General features: G+C 40.7%; 2 protein-coding genes across 8 annotated transcripts in view; both read right to left on the bottom strand.

Moving 5' to 3' along the window:
• Positions 1-835: 835 nt before the first annotated feature.
• Positions 836-14,851, bottom strand: mfsd12b (major facilitator superfamily domain containing 12b). Of its 3 annotated transcripts, XM_040128201.1 has the most exons (10): positions 11,607-14,851; positions 11,239-11,529; positions 9,730-9,940; positions 8,286-8,418; positions 7,996-8,181; positions 6,793-6,885; positions 6,582-6,674; positions 5,688-5,861; positions 4,269-4,363; positions 836-2,096 (listed from the first exon to the last, which is right to left on the bottom strand). In XM_040128201.1, the coding sequence occupies exons 2-10, from the start codon at positions 11,513-11,515 to the stop codon at positions 1,961-1,963; spliced, it is 1,398 nt and encodes a 465-aa protein (XP_039984135.1). In that variant the 5' UTR covers positions 11,516-11,529; positions 11,607-14,851; the 3' UTR covers positions 836-1,960. The 3 variants fall into 3 exon arrangements, with proteins under 3 accessions (XP_039984135.1, XP_039984134.1, XP_039984136.1); XM_040128200.1 differs by having other exon boundaries at positions 11,239-14,851; XM_040128202.1 differs by lacking the exon at positions 6,793-6,885 and having other exon boundaries at positions 11,239-14,851.
• A 588-nt stretch (positions 14,852-15,439) lies between these two features.
• csnk1g2b (casein kinase 1, gamma 2b) overlaps positions 15,440-16,368 on the bottom strand; it is a 39,325-nt gene continuing 38,396 nt past the window's right edge. For all 5 annotated transcript variants that reach the window (XM_040128194.1, XM_040128199.1, XM_040128195.1 and 2 more), the window contains exon 11: positions 15,440-16,130. In XM_040128194.1, the coding sequence (XP_039984128.1) occupies positions 16,076-16,130 (55 nt within the window). In that variant the 3' untranslated portion in view covers positions 15,440-16,075. The remainder of the gene's footprint in view (positions 16,131-16,368) is intronic.

The raw sequence follows: 16,368 nt of genomic DNA, 5'->3' as shown, positions 1-16,368 counted from the left end.
GGTTTCACCTGATCAAGTTACAGTTTAGACAGTTGTAGAGTCAAATTGAGGTCGGCAACATTTCATGTTTGGGTCAAAACTTCATCATAATCCGTTCTGTGGTCACTTATCATAGGATATTTGCTAAATTTCTTCAGTACTGCTACAGTCGACCACACTGCTGCAGATATTATATTTTATATAAACGTTTTACTCTTGCGTTACATAAATAAAAGATTAACAATTTGTTTTCTTCTCAGTGCTGATGTCTCATCTTTTCTAAACCCTGGCATTTTCTTTTTTGTCTTCACCGGTCACAAGTACTACTTTTTGTTTCTTTGTACAGTTTGTATTTATTGCGTCATCTCCGTTTCACAATAAAGTTGCAGTGCCATTTCTTTGTTTCAGTGTAATTCAGTTGCAATCCTCCATACGAGCGTGCACCCTTTCTTTATGAGATGAAGAAACTGAGCTGCATCCTGATTTCCTCACTGGCTGTACAAGGGAGAGACATTTTGAAAAAAAAAAAAAAAAAACCTGCTTTCTCAGTCAAAATAAAACAGTGAGGCTGCGCAAAACAAAAACAACAGTGATTCGCTAATACAAAATGAGACCCCTAAAATTGACAAACCTAACATCCGACTGGGGTTCTTAACACAGAGAAGGTGACCAATTAAAACGAGTGAAATACACACCCCTGCCTAAACTTCAGTGAACCAATGTGTCTTCAAAGGCAAACAGGACGCACAAACCCGCTGGAATCAATTTTTTAGAAGGCTGATTTTCAAAACAATTTCAATGACAAGAAGAATTTCAATCACAGAAGTGTTGCTTGCTGCTGAGGTCCCTGAAAGTTTTTTTTTTTTTTTCTCAGTGCCACCTGAGGAACAGCTATGATCATTTGGCTCTTAAATAGAAAAAGGCCAAATTTTGATATACAGTATGTTTACTTACCGTTGTAACACTTACAAATTCAAACACGCGGCTTTCAAAAGATAGACAAAGACTACAAGCTTACCATGGAATAGAAAACATAATGAACAATAATAAAAATGGATAGCGGGTGAACGTTATTAAATGATTTTAAAATTTTAAAAGGATACAACATTATAAAGGAATTGATACAAGTATCAAATAAAATTCAGTGTTGTTCCTGTGTGAATCTCTGCAGTTCCTCTGCTGTGCGGTTTTCTTGGGAAGTCAAGTTCACCCAGTTCACTTCCTTGGAACGAAGCCACAACTGCTGCCAAGTCAACTAAAACAGTTGGCTTCATCCACAGTAGAAAGCCAAGCCAAGCCATTATATTAATTTAATGCAATTCAAAATTGAACCGCAAGTATGAATATCTTTATGAAATATTCTTGTTTGCAGTATTTACGAGTCCATGTGTTTGTGTATATTTCAATTTCTAAATTCTCCATCACATTTAGTTCCATTCAGGGATTTTTTTCTATCACCAACTTAATTTCTGAGCACAGTTGTTAATAAAATCCCAAGTTATTTGCTCATCAAGTGGAATTGGAAAACCTTTGATGTGAAGCTCATAATATACCGTAATTCTCAGCTTTAACAGCCCTAGAGGGCCCTACAGTAAAGCAGTGTAGTTACATATTCATACACTAGATGGTGGCATGGTTTTATCCTCTGCGCTACTGCCCTTGCCAACAGCAAAGGCATTTCTTTAAGAACTTCTTAAATTAATATATATATATATATTTTTAAAGTAAAGTAAATTCTGTCCAAATATTTTTATATATGATTAATGAGCCTTGCTTAAATACATCTGGGCTCGGCATCCAAGCTGACATTTTGATACTGGGTCTCAAGCATAAGAGAGCCAAAATATACAGATGTCAAAGAAAAAACAAAATACACCTGCCTCTAACATCATGCAGTGAGTTATTTAAACCCTGATATGGTATGAATAGTAGTTTTTTTCTGTGAGTGCGCGTAGGTATGAGGTGTAGATTTTTCTGAAACCTAATTTTTCCGTATCCTTATCGGCCAGATGAGAAGTGTGAACAGGCAAAGTCCTGCGGCCATGGCGACGCCCCCGGTAACTGTGGCCATGACGTTACGATAAAACCAAACACAGTCCGGGCAGCATGACTCTGTGCTGTTGGAGAGAAAAAGAAAAGAAAATGGGAACAGCTTTTGTCAAACCGAGACACTAAACTAGACCACGTCTTGTGTCACCAGCAGGAATGGATCTATTCCTGTACTCCACTTGAGGAAAAGGAGTTCATAACTCTGACTTTCATGTTGTAAACACTGTAAATAATTTGGTGTGTGGCCTGCACGCTGATGTGACTTACTGGCTCTACCAGGGCTCCACACCTGGCTTGAATTAGGTGAAGTGTATATGTGACCTATTGGTCACATGCTGAACATTGCCTGATCAAGATGTAAAGTCGAAACCTCTTAATTGTGTTCCATAAACCTTTTTTTTTTTTTTAGATCATTTGTTGGGGACCGTTTTCAGCTGCGGATTACGAAACATTTGGTACTCTAGTAAGTATTTCACACAGCAGGACGGGGTGTGTAGAATTACAAATAAACTACAGTGTCGATGTGCATTGTAATGAGCGAAAATGTCACCCAGTGCAAAATATGGCTCCTTTATGTGTTTTTAATAGTTTCTGACAACAATAAAGGTCTGTGGCACAGAAGAATAAGATATATCTTGCATATCTTGTACAGTTTCACCTCTTCAGGCCTCTAAAAATTGTTCAAATTAAGCGGTCTAAGAAGAGAAAATCACTCTTTGACTGAGCTACTCACAACTTATTCACATGCAACATCTGAAAGAGGTCACAGTGAGATACTGATTCATATTAAGGGATCATGAGCACAGACAGGCTGGGAACCACTGCTTTAAAGGACTGGGTGAAAATTGTACATATTAAAAAAAAAAAAAAAAAAACAGCTGTCATCATATACACTCACCAAACCCTTTATTAGGAACACCATACTTATACTGGGTAAGGCATCACTTTACTCTTAAAACAGCCTCCGTTGTTCATGGATGAATGGATTCCACGAGATGTCGGAAACATTGCTTTGAGATTCGGGTCCACGTTGACATGATGGCATCCCGTAATTCCTACAGATTTGTCAGCTGCATATTGAGGCCAATCACATGTTCTACCACATAACAAAGGTGTTCTACTGGATTCAGATCTGGTGACTGGATAGGCCACTGGAGTACACTGAGCTCATTGTCATGTTCATGAAATCAGTTTGAGACGACTTTTGCTTTGTGACACGGTGCATTATCATGCTGGAAGTAACCATTACAGGATTGATAAATTGTGGCAGTAATGGGAATCACATGGTCCGCAACACTACGCAGATAAGCTGTGGCATTCAGATGATTGATTGGTGTTAAGTGGGTGATAAGAAAACGTTCCCCTACACCATTACACCACCACAACCAGCTGGGTTGGGTCCATGGATTTCGTGTTGTTTGACATCAAATTCAGACCCCTACCATCTGCTGCCTCAGCAGAAATCCAGACTTGTTCATCAGACCAGACTGACGTTTTTTCCAGTCTTCAACTGACCAGTTTTGGGGAGCCCGTGCCCACTGCAGCCTCGGATTTCTGTTCTTGGCTGACAGTAGTGGAACCCGACATTCTGAGAAGCTTTTTCTGCTCACCACAGTTGTAAAAAGTTATCTGAGTTTCTGCAGCCTTTCTGTCAGCTCCAACCAGTCTGGCCATTCTCCTCCGACCTCTCTCATCAACAAAGCATTTCCGTCTGCAGATCTGCCGCTCAATGGATGTTTTTTTTGTTTTCGGCACCACTCTGAGTAAACTCTAGAGACGACTGTGTGTGGAAATCCCAGGAGAGCAGCAATGTCGGAAATACTCAAACCAGCCCGTCTGGCACCAACAATCATGCCAAATCATGTTGAAGTCGCTGAGATCACATTTTGTCCCCATTCTGATGTTTGATGTGAACATTAGCTGAAGCTCCTGACCTGTAGCTGCATGATTTTATGCGCTGCACTGCTGCCACATTGATTGGCTGATTGGATGAACAAGCAGGTTTACAAGACCTAATGAAGTGCTCGGTGACTGTGTGCTGTTGAGGACTCATTTTGTATTCGGACGAGGTGGAAAAACCTTGGGGGAAATGAAGACATACACTGTTTTGTGGTTGATCTGTCCGCGTGGGAAATCCCTACGTCTTCTGTGACAGATTCCCCCAAAACTTTCATTTTAAGGGAAGGTCTATTAAAAGAACCAACAGAAGGCAGCTGTTTTTTAGTCACAGAGTGACTCACCTGCATGGTCGGATGCTCTGGATGATGATGATCCCCACACCATTAGCCACCTTGTCTGTGAAGCTCATTGATCCATAAACAAAGGCTCCGCTTTGCTGCCAAACAAGATGGAGATCAAGGCGTGTTACAGTCGCTGCAGCAAAGCACAAAGGAATGAAATCTATCCAGTAAGCCTACACGGTTCTTCTGAGCATTTTTTTTTTTTTGTAAATAAGGTGAACATTCGACCTTCTGTCTGCATTTATCCAGTATTTTTTTTTTTCAGACAGTGTGAGTAATTTAACATCTGATAGTTTTACCAGAGCATCTGCCAACATGACCCTGATCCAGTGGCAGGAGAACTAGCTGACTGGTTTGATAATCGTACAGTTGAAACATGTATTCATTCAGTTATCACACATCTTCAGTTAACCCTCCTGTGACTGGACAGCTGATTCTGATGTGACTTTTAAACAAAAGGGGCAGCTGTTAGTTTCTGCCTTGTGATGAGGTTTCTCTAGGCCTCATTTGTTTTAAAAAGTAACCACCGAGTAAAAATCAAATTTTATAAACATCTGAACCGACATCTGAATATTCTCCAGCACTTTGAAATTTAATTTTGAAGTGGCATGTGATTTTGGTATCGGTTCCCTAAAAAGCAGCATCTTTGATTTTTTTTCAAAAGGTGATTTCTGGCAGACTAACAAGCAACTTCGATGTAACTGTCAGCTTAGTCATGACACGCTACTGCTGAGCCGACTGGTTATAAACCTTCAAAGTTTACAAATTTAAAGGATAAAGCAGGCACAATTCAGTATTTTTCTTATTGTCATCAAATCCCAAGAAATGATCAAACCCAACCTTATCTGTCTCTCAATACTCTTTATACCCTACCTTGTCTGCGTCTCTCAGTACTAAGCCCATTTTTTTCTACTGAAGACATACATTTTTAAAAACAAGGCACGAATATATAGTTTCATTTTTTTTAAAAGGATCAGTAATTTCCAACGACAGCTGAGCACTGTATTTTTTAGCAAATGTCACTCAAACAGAAGTAAATGGTGCATTTGTTGGACACCATTTGCAGTCGCTGATTGACACACATTTGGTGCTCGAGTGAGAATTTACGGAAGTGACACAGTGTACGTAGGATGGACTCAAAATAAACTGCATTGCCCATGTCCATCCTATTGAAGGAACGCGTTACCCGATGCAAGACTGTGGTTTATTTTGTTATTAAAGTTTTATTAAAACCGGACAATATCGGAGCTCAATAACACACGTGACCTGTTGATAGGATCAGTTAATTGTTGGTAGTGTTTATTTCATTAACACACATGACAAGAAATATATAGAATATGGCAAGTTTTATAATTTAAATTCCTCCATGCAACAACTGCAAAGCTGTCAGCTCTTGTAGGTTAGTCGCTCTCCACCTACCGTCTGCTCTCCAATGAGCGTGGCAGTCATGGACAGAGACATGACCAGGATTGCAGCCGAGCCGGCTCCCAGCAGCACTGCCGCTCCATAGATGCTCTCGGCTCCCATGGTCTTGTCCACAAACACCCAGGTGGCAAAGCTGAGCACCAGCAGCAGGCCAAACAAATAGGTCATCTGACAACAAACAAATACATTTCAGTTCATTTGTAACTTTTATTTCAAGTAACTAATATATCAATCATGTAGGAGATATGAATTCATAACATAAGAGAGTGTGAGAGAGCCAATATGATACAATGATAGAGTTTATAAAAATTGATGTATCCTATCATATATATATATATATATATATATATATATATATATATATATATATATACACACACACACACACACACACACACACACACACACACACACACACATATATATATATATATATATATATATATATATATATATATACACAATTAATTCAATGTGTGTGTATATATATATATACATACACACAGATATATACACACACATACACACACACACACATACACACACACACACACTCTGCCAAGTAACACAGAAATGTCTGCAAAAAAGAGAAAAGTAAAAAAAAAAAAAAACAACCACATTAACCCATATACACAAAAAAAAGCTCAATTTGGAAATTTGCTATTTCCAACATCCACCTTAAAAAGGTGAGACAGAACATTTATTTTGTTGTTTTTGAATCACTGATACTGGTCATGTAGGTCAACTGGCTGACACATAAAATTCCCACTTGTCCAGATGGTCAGTCTCCCACTGGATACACTCTTCTGGGGATTTTTTTTCTGGCTTCCTGTTGGGCCAGAGCTGGACACTAAACCAAGCGAAAGCCATGAAAATTGAAAGACTCACACTGACGCCTATGCGCTTGCTGACTGGTTTCATGACCAGAGCCGACACAAAGCTGCTGACATAAATCACCAGGGGTATGATGGCAATGAAGTTCTGCGGAGAAAGGCAGGACTTTAGCATTCAAACTGAAGCATTTCACAAACAGGGGCAACATAATGGCTGACAAAAGTATATTCATGCTATGGTATGAATACAAACAGTCTGGCTGTACCTTTGGTAACATCAGTGAGTTGGTGAGGTAAAATGAGATGCAGGTCTGAGACAAGTTGACTATTAGTCTGGTGCACATGTACAGAAAAGCCACCTGGTTCAAAAGCAAAAACAGGTAACATGATCATTCAAGCGTTTTTTTTGGGGGGGGGGGTTTGGCAAGTTTTAGCTCTTTAAGTACAAGACAGACATATCATTCTGTATATAGTTCAAATCTTTGTGGACTGTTGTTTGATGTATGCTACTGACAGCAATGTCAGCTGGGCAGTCAGTCTGGTCCTCTACATCGGACCAGACTGAGATATCACGACTTCTGGACGAAGACCAAAGCGCCGCTGTGCCTGAGTACGGCCTCACAAGAGCCACCAGCATGACTGTTAACCATCAGTCTTGTTTCAATCCCCAACACCGAGGAAAAAAAACTGTTTCACTTTAAAAAAAAGGAAAAAAAGAAAAAACCCTTTCTTTAATTAGAAAAAAAAAGTCAGGCTTCTCAAATGAAATTGTTTTGTCTTCAAAACAAAGCACAAAGCATAAAAGAGGCTGACTTGAACAAAACAAAGTAAAACTGACTTAAACTCTATCTGCATGAAGCAACCATTCCTCCAGTCTAAACGACCATACACTGCAGGTTCTTCGTCCCTTACCCTCTGATTCGACCCGCAGGAGCGTCTTCTGAATTAGTGCAGCTACCGGAGGCAGGAGAGAGGCCACAGATACAAATCCCTGTTGACTAATCAATAGCTAACCGCTCTCTGATGTGACAGTGCTATAAGTAAAGGTTTGACCAGGTTTAGGGAAAGATCATGGTTTGGGTTGAAGTAAGTACTGTGTTGGAATTAGGGGATGTTCGTCGTCATGGTTACAAGGACAAAGATTGTGGTTAAAAGGACCAACGTTGAAAATTAAAGTCCAATGATATTTTGGACCCATCCATCCACCATGACCGCTGTTAGGCAATATGCATAATGCAATTTAAGCGCAGATTGAGTTGCAGTAAATCAGGATACTAATATTACTTTGACAAAAATAGTGCAGACTTCACGTTCACTGTGATGGATTACTCGAAACGAGCATGGACTGGGAAACAATGGATGCCTGGGAAGGCAGGAAAAACACATTCAAATCTACACAGCGCATTTTTAGAAAATGGACCACAACACACAAAACCATTGACCCATTGAACCGTAACAACGGGAGTTACCTGATAGAAGGAGGGCTCCTTCAGCCACCACTTCCACTGAAACACAGGACGACATGAAGGTTCCTGTGACAGGGAGGGTGTGATCAGCCGATTCTCTTTCTCTGAGGCTGACGCATGCTCTTTTGTACCAACATGGAATATCAGGGAGAATGACGCCCCAGTGCCCAGCATGATGAGAGCCAGCGTCTATGGACAGGGACAGAGAGAGAGAGCGAGAGAGAGAGAGAGCCCTGGTGAACATAGCGATTCTAGCCAAAGGGATTTCATCTGTCTAGCACCTCTCTTCTTACCCTGAACAGGGGGATGTCCTCCTGGCCCAGGCTCTCTGCGATGGACGGGTCCATGCTGTGCTGAGCCTTGAAGTGAAAGAGCAGCCAGGCCACAGTGTAGACTGTGATGTTGGCCACCACAGTGAAGGCATACCTGCACAGGGAGCATTATGTTAAAAAAAAAAAGGGCAGGAGGGGGAGAAAAAGAGAGAGAGACTTGGGAGGGAAAGCTGATGGATGAGGAGAGCACAGATAATGGAGGAATCGATCACATCTTGTGTGTTTTCACGTTCAAAGCAAAATATTCCGATATTACTTCGTGTTGGTGTAGAAATGTTTTTGGACAACCGTCCGGTCCCAGCAGCTTTGCTTCCTCTGCGCTCAGGCGGGCTAAATGGAAATATGTGACTTGGTGCTCAGTAACAGTGAAATTCGGCCTCAGAGGTTCCTCGTAAAGGAAAAATGAAAAGGCAAGCACGGCACACACTCAGTGACATAGTGGCAGAACGAAAATCCCTCTAAAATAGAAATCAGTGTTGTTTATATCAAACTGCATACCTCTGCTTATCAATTTCATTAAACAAATCTCTACTCAGAACAAACAGCACAGACACAGTGTAGCAATCATGTCAATTCATCACGCTGTGAATGACTTATTATTTTATTTTATTTATTTTATTCGTAAGGGGGCCGTGTACAATATCAAACGTAAATGGTACCATTTTGACGTATTGCACCAGGGTTAGTTTACAACTCATTTTCACAGGCAGCCTCTCGGAACAGTACACTGTGTGTATGTTAAAACATATACACACAGTGACAAAACACCACTAGATGACTAGACGAACAAGACGATGCGCATGACACAAAGATACACAGCAGTACATCCCAAGTGTATGTTAGACAATGTAAAGCTGCCGGGGCACCGACTGCACCAAAAACAGCAAACCGTCAAGCAAATAACTGGCAGATTAATCGACGATGAAAATAATCATTAGTTGCAGCACTAGATGTGACGTTACTGGGACATCTTGACCATTGGGCTATAAAATGTTGAAGAAATCCTTACGTCTCCTTGTGTCTTAATTTACTGTTAAAAAACAGTGGAATAGTTTATATAATTATATACTTTATATAATATAATTCCTTTAAAAATAATGATCTGATGACCATCACAAGGCAAAAAAAGGGGATATTTTAATAGTTGGACATTTTGGGAAACAAGCTTAGTGGCTTTCTGGTGGAGAGTTGGATCAGAGGAACAATAGTACTTTCACCTGTCCATTTCATATGAAAAACTTTAAGGCCCGTCAGCTTAGTTTAGCATAAAGACTGGACACAGGGGGAAACGTCAAGCCTGGATCCGTCCGAAGGTGACAAGATCCATCGACCAGCGCCTCTGAGGCTCACTCACTCGCTCGCTCTACCACTTTTGTGCTGTGTGTCCCCGGCGACGTGGCCTCACCTGTACGCAGTGAGCTCCACCTTGGCGCCCTCGCTGGACACCAGCTCGGGGATGAGGGAGAGGTGCGAGATCTGAGTGGCCGCCCAGCCGAACTGGAAGACGATGACGAAGGGAGAGAAGTACACCACCTGAGCCCACTGAGGAGTGCTCTCGGCACAGGCCAGGCAGGGGCTGAAGACGAAGGGGAAGGACACCAGAATACAAACGGTTCCTGGAAAGACAGACATGGAAATGCTCGGGAAGTGCCGCTTTAATCTTTCTAGATTATTGTGAGGAGTGGGTTGTGGTAAGCCGTGGTGAGACCTTGCATCAATCACTGTCGTAACATCTGCAGTGTTTTTAACAGTGGTGGAAAGTAACTTTAACTGTACATTTACTCAACTACTGTGTAAGTCCATGTTTGAGTATCTTGTATTTTACAGCAGTATTTCCTCTTTATACTTTAGTCTTATACTCCACCACAACTCAGTGGGGAATACTGTACTTTTTACTTCACCGCATTTACTTAACAGCTCATTTACTCACATATAATCAATTTATAAAAGATCAGGCATTATTAGAGGGCACTGCATTCCCACACGTTTTATCTTGTTGCACAAAATAATAACACGAGATTAAAAAATAATAATTTTTTTAAAAATCAGGGTCATTTTGCATATTGAGTAATTGTCTTTGTTGCTTCAAGCAGATTTTCCTGGTAATACTACTTTTATTCATGGAAATTTGTGAGTGCAGGAGTTTCACTTCTAACGTGTGGTATTACTAGTTTTACTTCAGTAAAACTACTTCCTCAACCACTGGTTTAAAGCACTTTATACTCAGCTCAGTCAGGTTTTTTTTTTAAATATAAATAAAATTCTGTAGGGATATCTACCATCACATTTCTATTACATTCCTTTAACACCAGCAGCGTAAAGTAACTAAGCACTTCTACTGTACAATTTTGAAGTATTCTATTTGGGTATTTTCTTTTTTTTATGCAACTTCATCCTTCCAGATGAAATAAAACTACTTTTAACTCTAACTATACTGTACATCATCAGCAAATTAAATATGTTGCAATGTGAGGGATTAAACTACTCAATGGAGCATAGATTTGTTAAAATTAGTTCCACTTGTACCAGCTACATTAAAATGCTTCTTGCACATGAATGCATAATTTATAATAATCCAGAAACAGATTATACACGTACCACTTTGAAAGGGGCAATCTGCATTTTAAGTACTTTTACTTTGGATACCTGGTTTATATTTTGATGGAAATACCGCACTGTGCTTTTACTTAGGTCAACTTTGAAATTCAGGACTTTTACTTGTGCTGGTGTCTTGTCACCTTGTGGTATTACTACATCTGAATCCTTCTTCCGTAACTATTTAATATTCATCACGAGACTTTTATTTGTAGAACGTGGCGTGAAGACAAGCACCGACTTGAAACTCGCTGCGGGACGCACCTGCATTCACCGGCATGTCTTCTCAAACTTATGGCGAACACACTGGGACACTTACCCAATAAATGCCAGGTTTTTCTCTTGCCGTACCCCAGCGCACCTGGCGTCCTGTCGGATTCATATCCGACCAGAGGCGTACAGACCCCGTCCGCTATTTGGCCAATCAGCAGCATCACGCCCGCATAGGTGCTCCGGAGGCCGAGCACGGAGTGCAGGTAGACCAGCAGGTATGTGAACCACATCGAGGCGCACAGGTCGTTCAGAAAATGCCCCGCCGCGTAGCATACCCGCTTGCAGACGGACAAAGACCGATCCGGAGACACAAACTGCTCCATGGCTGATTTGACTCCTGTGATAAAACCTCCTTTATTCACAATTATAGATCTGCCGTGGTCATATTTACAAATACATGATGCAAAGACTTACACTAACAGGCGTTGGGCGAAAAACTTAGTGCAACCCTGGTCTGAGCATCTCTTTAAAAAACAAAAGATCTCCCCCATTATTAATCATATTCTAAACGCAGTGTGATAGATTACACCAAGCTGGGTCCCCACGCAGGTCGGCTGAACCGGATTTGGCTTTCAGTGGAACGAGTTAGTGCTGTAACCAAATCTTCTCTGGGCTGTCAGCGCCCTTTTGGATACGCGTAAAAGCGCGCTGGAGCGGCCCCGCCGGAGATCCGCTCTCTCCTTAGGTTATTATACACCTCGGCCACGTGCACGCCCCCGACGTAGTGTGAGGGAGATGAGTAACCGAGCCGTGGGGATGAGCGGCTTCAAAACTCGTGAGTTACATCAATGTTGCCAAACGTAGCGGGTTCCTCTTTCTGTTCTTCGCACGGCGAGTGACTCGAGCAGGGAACCTGCTTTGGTCCTTCAAAATGTGGACACAGTCAAACATTTCGCCCTCCTTCGCAACTTAGAAAACAGTTGGGTTTGTAGACCTTTGAGAAGATAAAATAGGATTTTCATTTTTAAAAAAAGGAAAAAAAGTTGATGCCAAATGTCTGTAACTTTAAACTTTCAGCTATTTTCCTCGGTATTACAGTTGTGTTTGGATGAATCTCGTTGAAATTGACACTGAACTCCCACGAGTCCAGAGCTGTAGTCACCTTTAGCAGTCTCCGTTGTCAAACATTTGCCCCCAATTCATTGGCCTACCGTGGACCTATACATTTTCAGTATTGATTTAGCGGGAAACAACCTAGGCGTCCATTTACTGGTTCGTGACACACATGTTCACATGGCCATCATACACATCATAACATCGGTGACATACAGGTCAGCCAGTCTTGTGCAACAGGTACATCTAAAGTTAGACCTAGTGATTCACCATGGTAAGGAAGTTGAAGTGAGTCTTTAAAAGGAGCACTCCACCGATTTTACACATCAAGTTTAGTTCACTTGTCACCAGGAGTATCCAGCCAGTGAAAGCGAGCATGATGGAGGAGCTTTGTGAGGTTTGAAAAAATGACCCTGAGATGAGCAGGGTCGCTTCCCCGTGGGTCTGAGACTTCAAAACATTTGAAAGGACCCTTCTTCACGAACTGGATGTGTGTGGGAGAGATGCTATTCAATTGCACTATCGTAAATGTAGGATCCAGTGGTTGCTCGAGGTTTGACCCCACGGTGGGGAACAGAGTTGAATGGGCCCAGCATCCAGCAACGCTGCATTCAGTGTCCACCAGAAACGTTTCAGAGGCAGAGCATCCGTTCTTTTTCAACCACATAATATAGTTTGAGGTAGTTTTGCTGACATTTTTTCATGTTCTCACAAGCATAAATACAGCAGCTCATTTAGATGTAGTAACAGATGCTCAAGTACCCCTTTCTTTTGAACCGGAAAAATATGTAAATGAAAACAAATATGTGCATTTGGCTGCATGAAAATGCAGCGATGATGATCACAGAGCTCAGGAGGAGACTGACTGACGAGCAGTTTCCACCGTCCCTTGCTTTTCTCCTCCTCTCACAATAACAACCAGGGCCGGATGACTGTCCAGAGGACCCAGACCCCCAGGTTTACTATTGTAAACATATCACTTGGGCCTATATAATTTGATTAATCACAAATTTGTTTGAAATCGCACCATAAAGTACAATATCAACTCTCACCTCCGTCCTCCAGCCTGCGGCCCTGGTCTTGTAGAGGAACAGTGTCAAAATTTACTTTTAAGACCTTAATTGTTTTTGTTAATATTGTGGTCATTCGTTGTTTAGTGTTTTATCAAACTGCTTTAATTTTTCCGGTGTTCATCGCTTGACACAGAGAAAACCTAATGCAAGGTCGTATTATTCCATCATATGATTGGTCTAGAAAATGTCAGAAAATAGTGGAAAAATGAAGCCCAAGTTAACGTTTTCAAAATGCCTCCTGTGTCTCAGTCGACGGTCAAAAACCCAAAAATGTTGAGGCTACTGTCACAGAAAACTACAAAAACTAGCAAATATTCACGTTAGAGAAGCTGATACCAGTCAATTTTTGGCATTTATGATTACAAAGTGATTTGAACGATTAATCAATTATCAAGACTGTTGCCAATTAGTTTTCTTTCAATCGATTAATCAACTAATCATTTCAGCTTTAGAGTATAGAGTATATAGGAAACAATGAAACTGCCACTACACTATAATGTAGGGCAATAGAGACCTAACAACAAATTTTTCCCCCTAGGGTCCTCTAAGACAATAATCCGGCCATGCTAAAAACAAAAGTGGTTTTGCTGAGTGTGTGAAGTCAAAGTCAGAAACAAATTAAATGCACCATTAAACATTAATTGCAAGTCAACTGCCAGTAAATAAAAGGCATTTCTATACATCTGCAAGTGAGTTTTATGCTTTAGAGACAGCAAAACTAGACCATGGGATGTAAGGACAGGAGCGCTCTAGCCATGGACGCAGTGGAGACACGGGCTGAATGGCTGCAGATCGTCTCCGGCAGCTGCGACGGAGCCTTAATGCAAAGCAGCTGGATGCTATGGATATTGGCCATGAAAGCTGGGATACCTTGGCTCCTGCCCCCGAGCTTTAAAGAAGAAAAATATTAAAAATCACTGGAGTGCTCCTTTAAATAACTCAAGGCCATAAAAGCTGGGATCTGCGATGACCTACAAGCTTACGGGGAGATTTAAAACTGGCTGCACACAATCCTGAACACAGAGCAGCAAGCTGTCAGACAAAAAGGACACACATAAAATCAACCATCAAAGAGATACAGTACATAAAACTACAGTTGTTAGCAGCAGCAAGGAACTCAAAAAAAGGAATACTGTTTTTTGTTTTTTTCTAGTCCTGTGCATGTGTTGAATTTGGGAAGGATCTTTTCTTTTCAGGCTCAGAAATAGTAGCCCATTCATTTCACAGACACGACGTATCTTATAAACAAGTAAACCTCAATGAGCTGCATGTCTCTGTCTGTGACCTCCTGACAAAATGAAACAACAGTTCAAACAGATGTGGGTTGTCGTCTGTTAGATCTCTGAGCCACACGCATGCACGCGCACACACACAGCCCTGATCTTTCTCTAAACCAAACACCACCACTGTACAGATGTGCCGATTGTCACAGCAGAGGGTCAGGGAAAACGATGTACAGTATACTGCTTGGAAGTGATAATAAGGGATGTGTACAGTCTTAACATGTTCACTTAGAAAAACCTCCAGATTTTTCAGGCACACACACAAAAAAAAAAAAAAGACACAAACACACACAGTAATCCAGTGAGCATTTAGGACAGATTAGATAAAATGTCATTGCGGGACACTCACTTGAGCTTTAAACATTTTACTTAGAAAGGCACAAACTATGATTTCCTGGTAAATTATTTTGATGTAAGAAATAAAAATCGAAAGACATGTCTTTTTTTTTTTCATGTAAATCGACAACATTTTTCGGCCATAACTCAGATATAAGCGTTGTGAAGGACTCTTCCTAGATCAGTCTTTATTAAGTTGTTTTCTTAATTGTTAATTTCAAACCTAAAGTTTTCCACTGTAATTTTCTTTTTTCCAAAAGTGCAGTAATAATAATAAGAGAGCTTCATATCTGTTTCTCTCGATCTTCCACAGTACCTGAGGCCAGTGACTGTGCTACAAAGTCCATGTTGACAGACGAAAAGAAAGCCAGAGTGAGGAAAAGAACTGAACTCCAGACCACTACAACATAAAAATAAGTTTTCAATGCAGGGATTTGACTTTCGAAAACTGAGGATTCAATTACAAAAAAAAAAAAAAAAAAAAAAACATAAAAATCCCCCAAATTCTGTTTTTATAGATGAAATGCTTCCTGTGTCTCTCAGATTTAACATCAGCATAGTTCCTCTTTACCTTGATCCCAAAACACACCAAAGGAAGAAAAAAAAGAAAGAAAAAAGAAAAATAAAGAAACAAAACAAAACAAAACAATTTCCTAAGGAGCAGATTTCTTTTTTCCTGAACCACTTGAATGGCTCCCCCTGATCAACAGTTGACTGTTGGAACAATACATGTTCTTTATGGAATCTAGAATACAACAACTGTTTCAAACAGTTTCTTTTTTTTCATATTCACGCCACGGTATTCGAATTTCATTGTTACAGCTTTTTTTACGTTTTCTCAAGCCCCCCTTTGTAATGCAGGTACGTTTATTTTTTGTCAATAAAGGAATCAGAGTCTGTTGTTGAGTCAGTAGGACCGCAACATTCCTTTAACTCGCCAGTAGCCGGGGAGCACTGAGAACGAGAAAGAGAGAACGCGAGGGGGGGTGAGGTACAGAGTGACGGGGAGTCAGGTGAGAGGGGTAAAGAGGTGAGGGGGAAGCTGGAAAGAGATAAGGGGGCAGGGGTCTGTGTAGTTGCTTCCATTTAAAACTTGACAGTAACCACAATGTTTTAAAGTTCTCTCCATTCTCTTCTTTCACTTGTGCCTCTGGAGGGCTTTCCTCTTTCTCCTTTTGAAGAAACAACAGCACCTGCAGGAAAACAAAGGAACACTTCATTTTAAAAAAAAGAAAAAAAGACTAAAGTGGCAATCCAAAAGATTTTCTTTCAAATAAACCCACTGATGAAAGTATTGCAAGATTTATATATTTGCAATATTACTAACTGGGTGTCTGTGGATACATTCCCCAAACAAATGTTGTATTAAGTTACTGCTAATGCAAACTGAACATTTCCTACTGCTGAAGCTTAACATTAAAAGCATTTAAC

The sequence above is a fragment of the Xiphias gladius genome, chromosome 6 (assembly GCF_016859285.1).
Source record: "Xiphias gladius isolate SHS-SW01 ecotype Sanya breed wild chromosome 6, ASM1685928v1, whole genome shotgun sequence".
Taxonomy (NCBI): domain Eukaryota; kingdom Metazoa; phylum Chordata; class Actinopteri; order Istiophoriformes; family Xiphiidae; genus Xiphias; species Xiphias gladius.
This window is presented reverse-complemented; position numbering and strand designations above follow the sequence as displayed.

Coding starts and splice junctions, on each gene's coding strand:
- mfsd12b (XM_040128200.1), bottom strand. CDS start 11,515: ATGGAGCAGTTTGTGTCTCCGGATCGGTCTTTGTCCGTCTGCAAGCGG. Junction 6,886..7,995: donor AGGAGCCCTCCTTCTATCAG/GTAACTCCCGTT, acceptor CTTTTGAACCAG/GTGGCTTTTCTGTACATGTG. Junction 6,675..6,792: donor ACTCACTGATGTTACCAAAG/GTACAGCCAGAC, acceptor CTTTCTCCGCAG/AACTTCATTGCCATCATACC.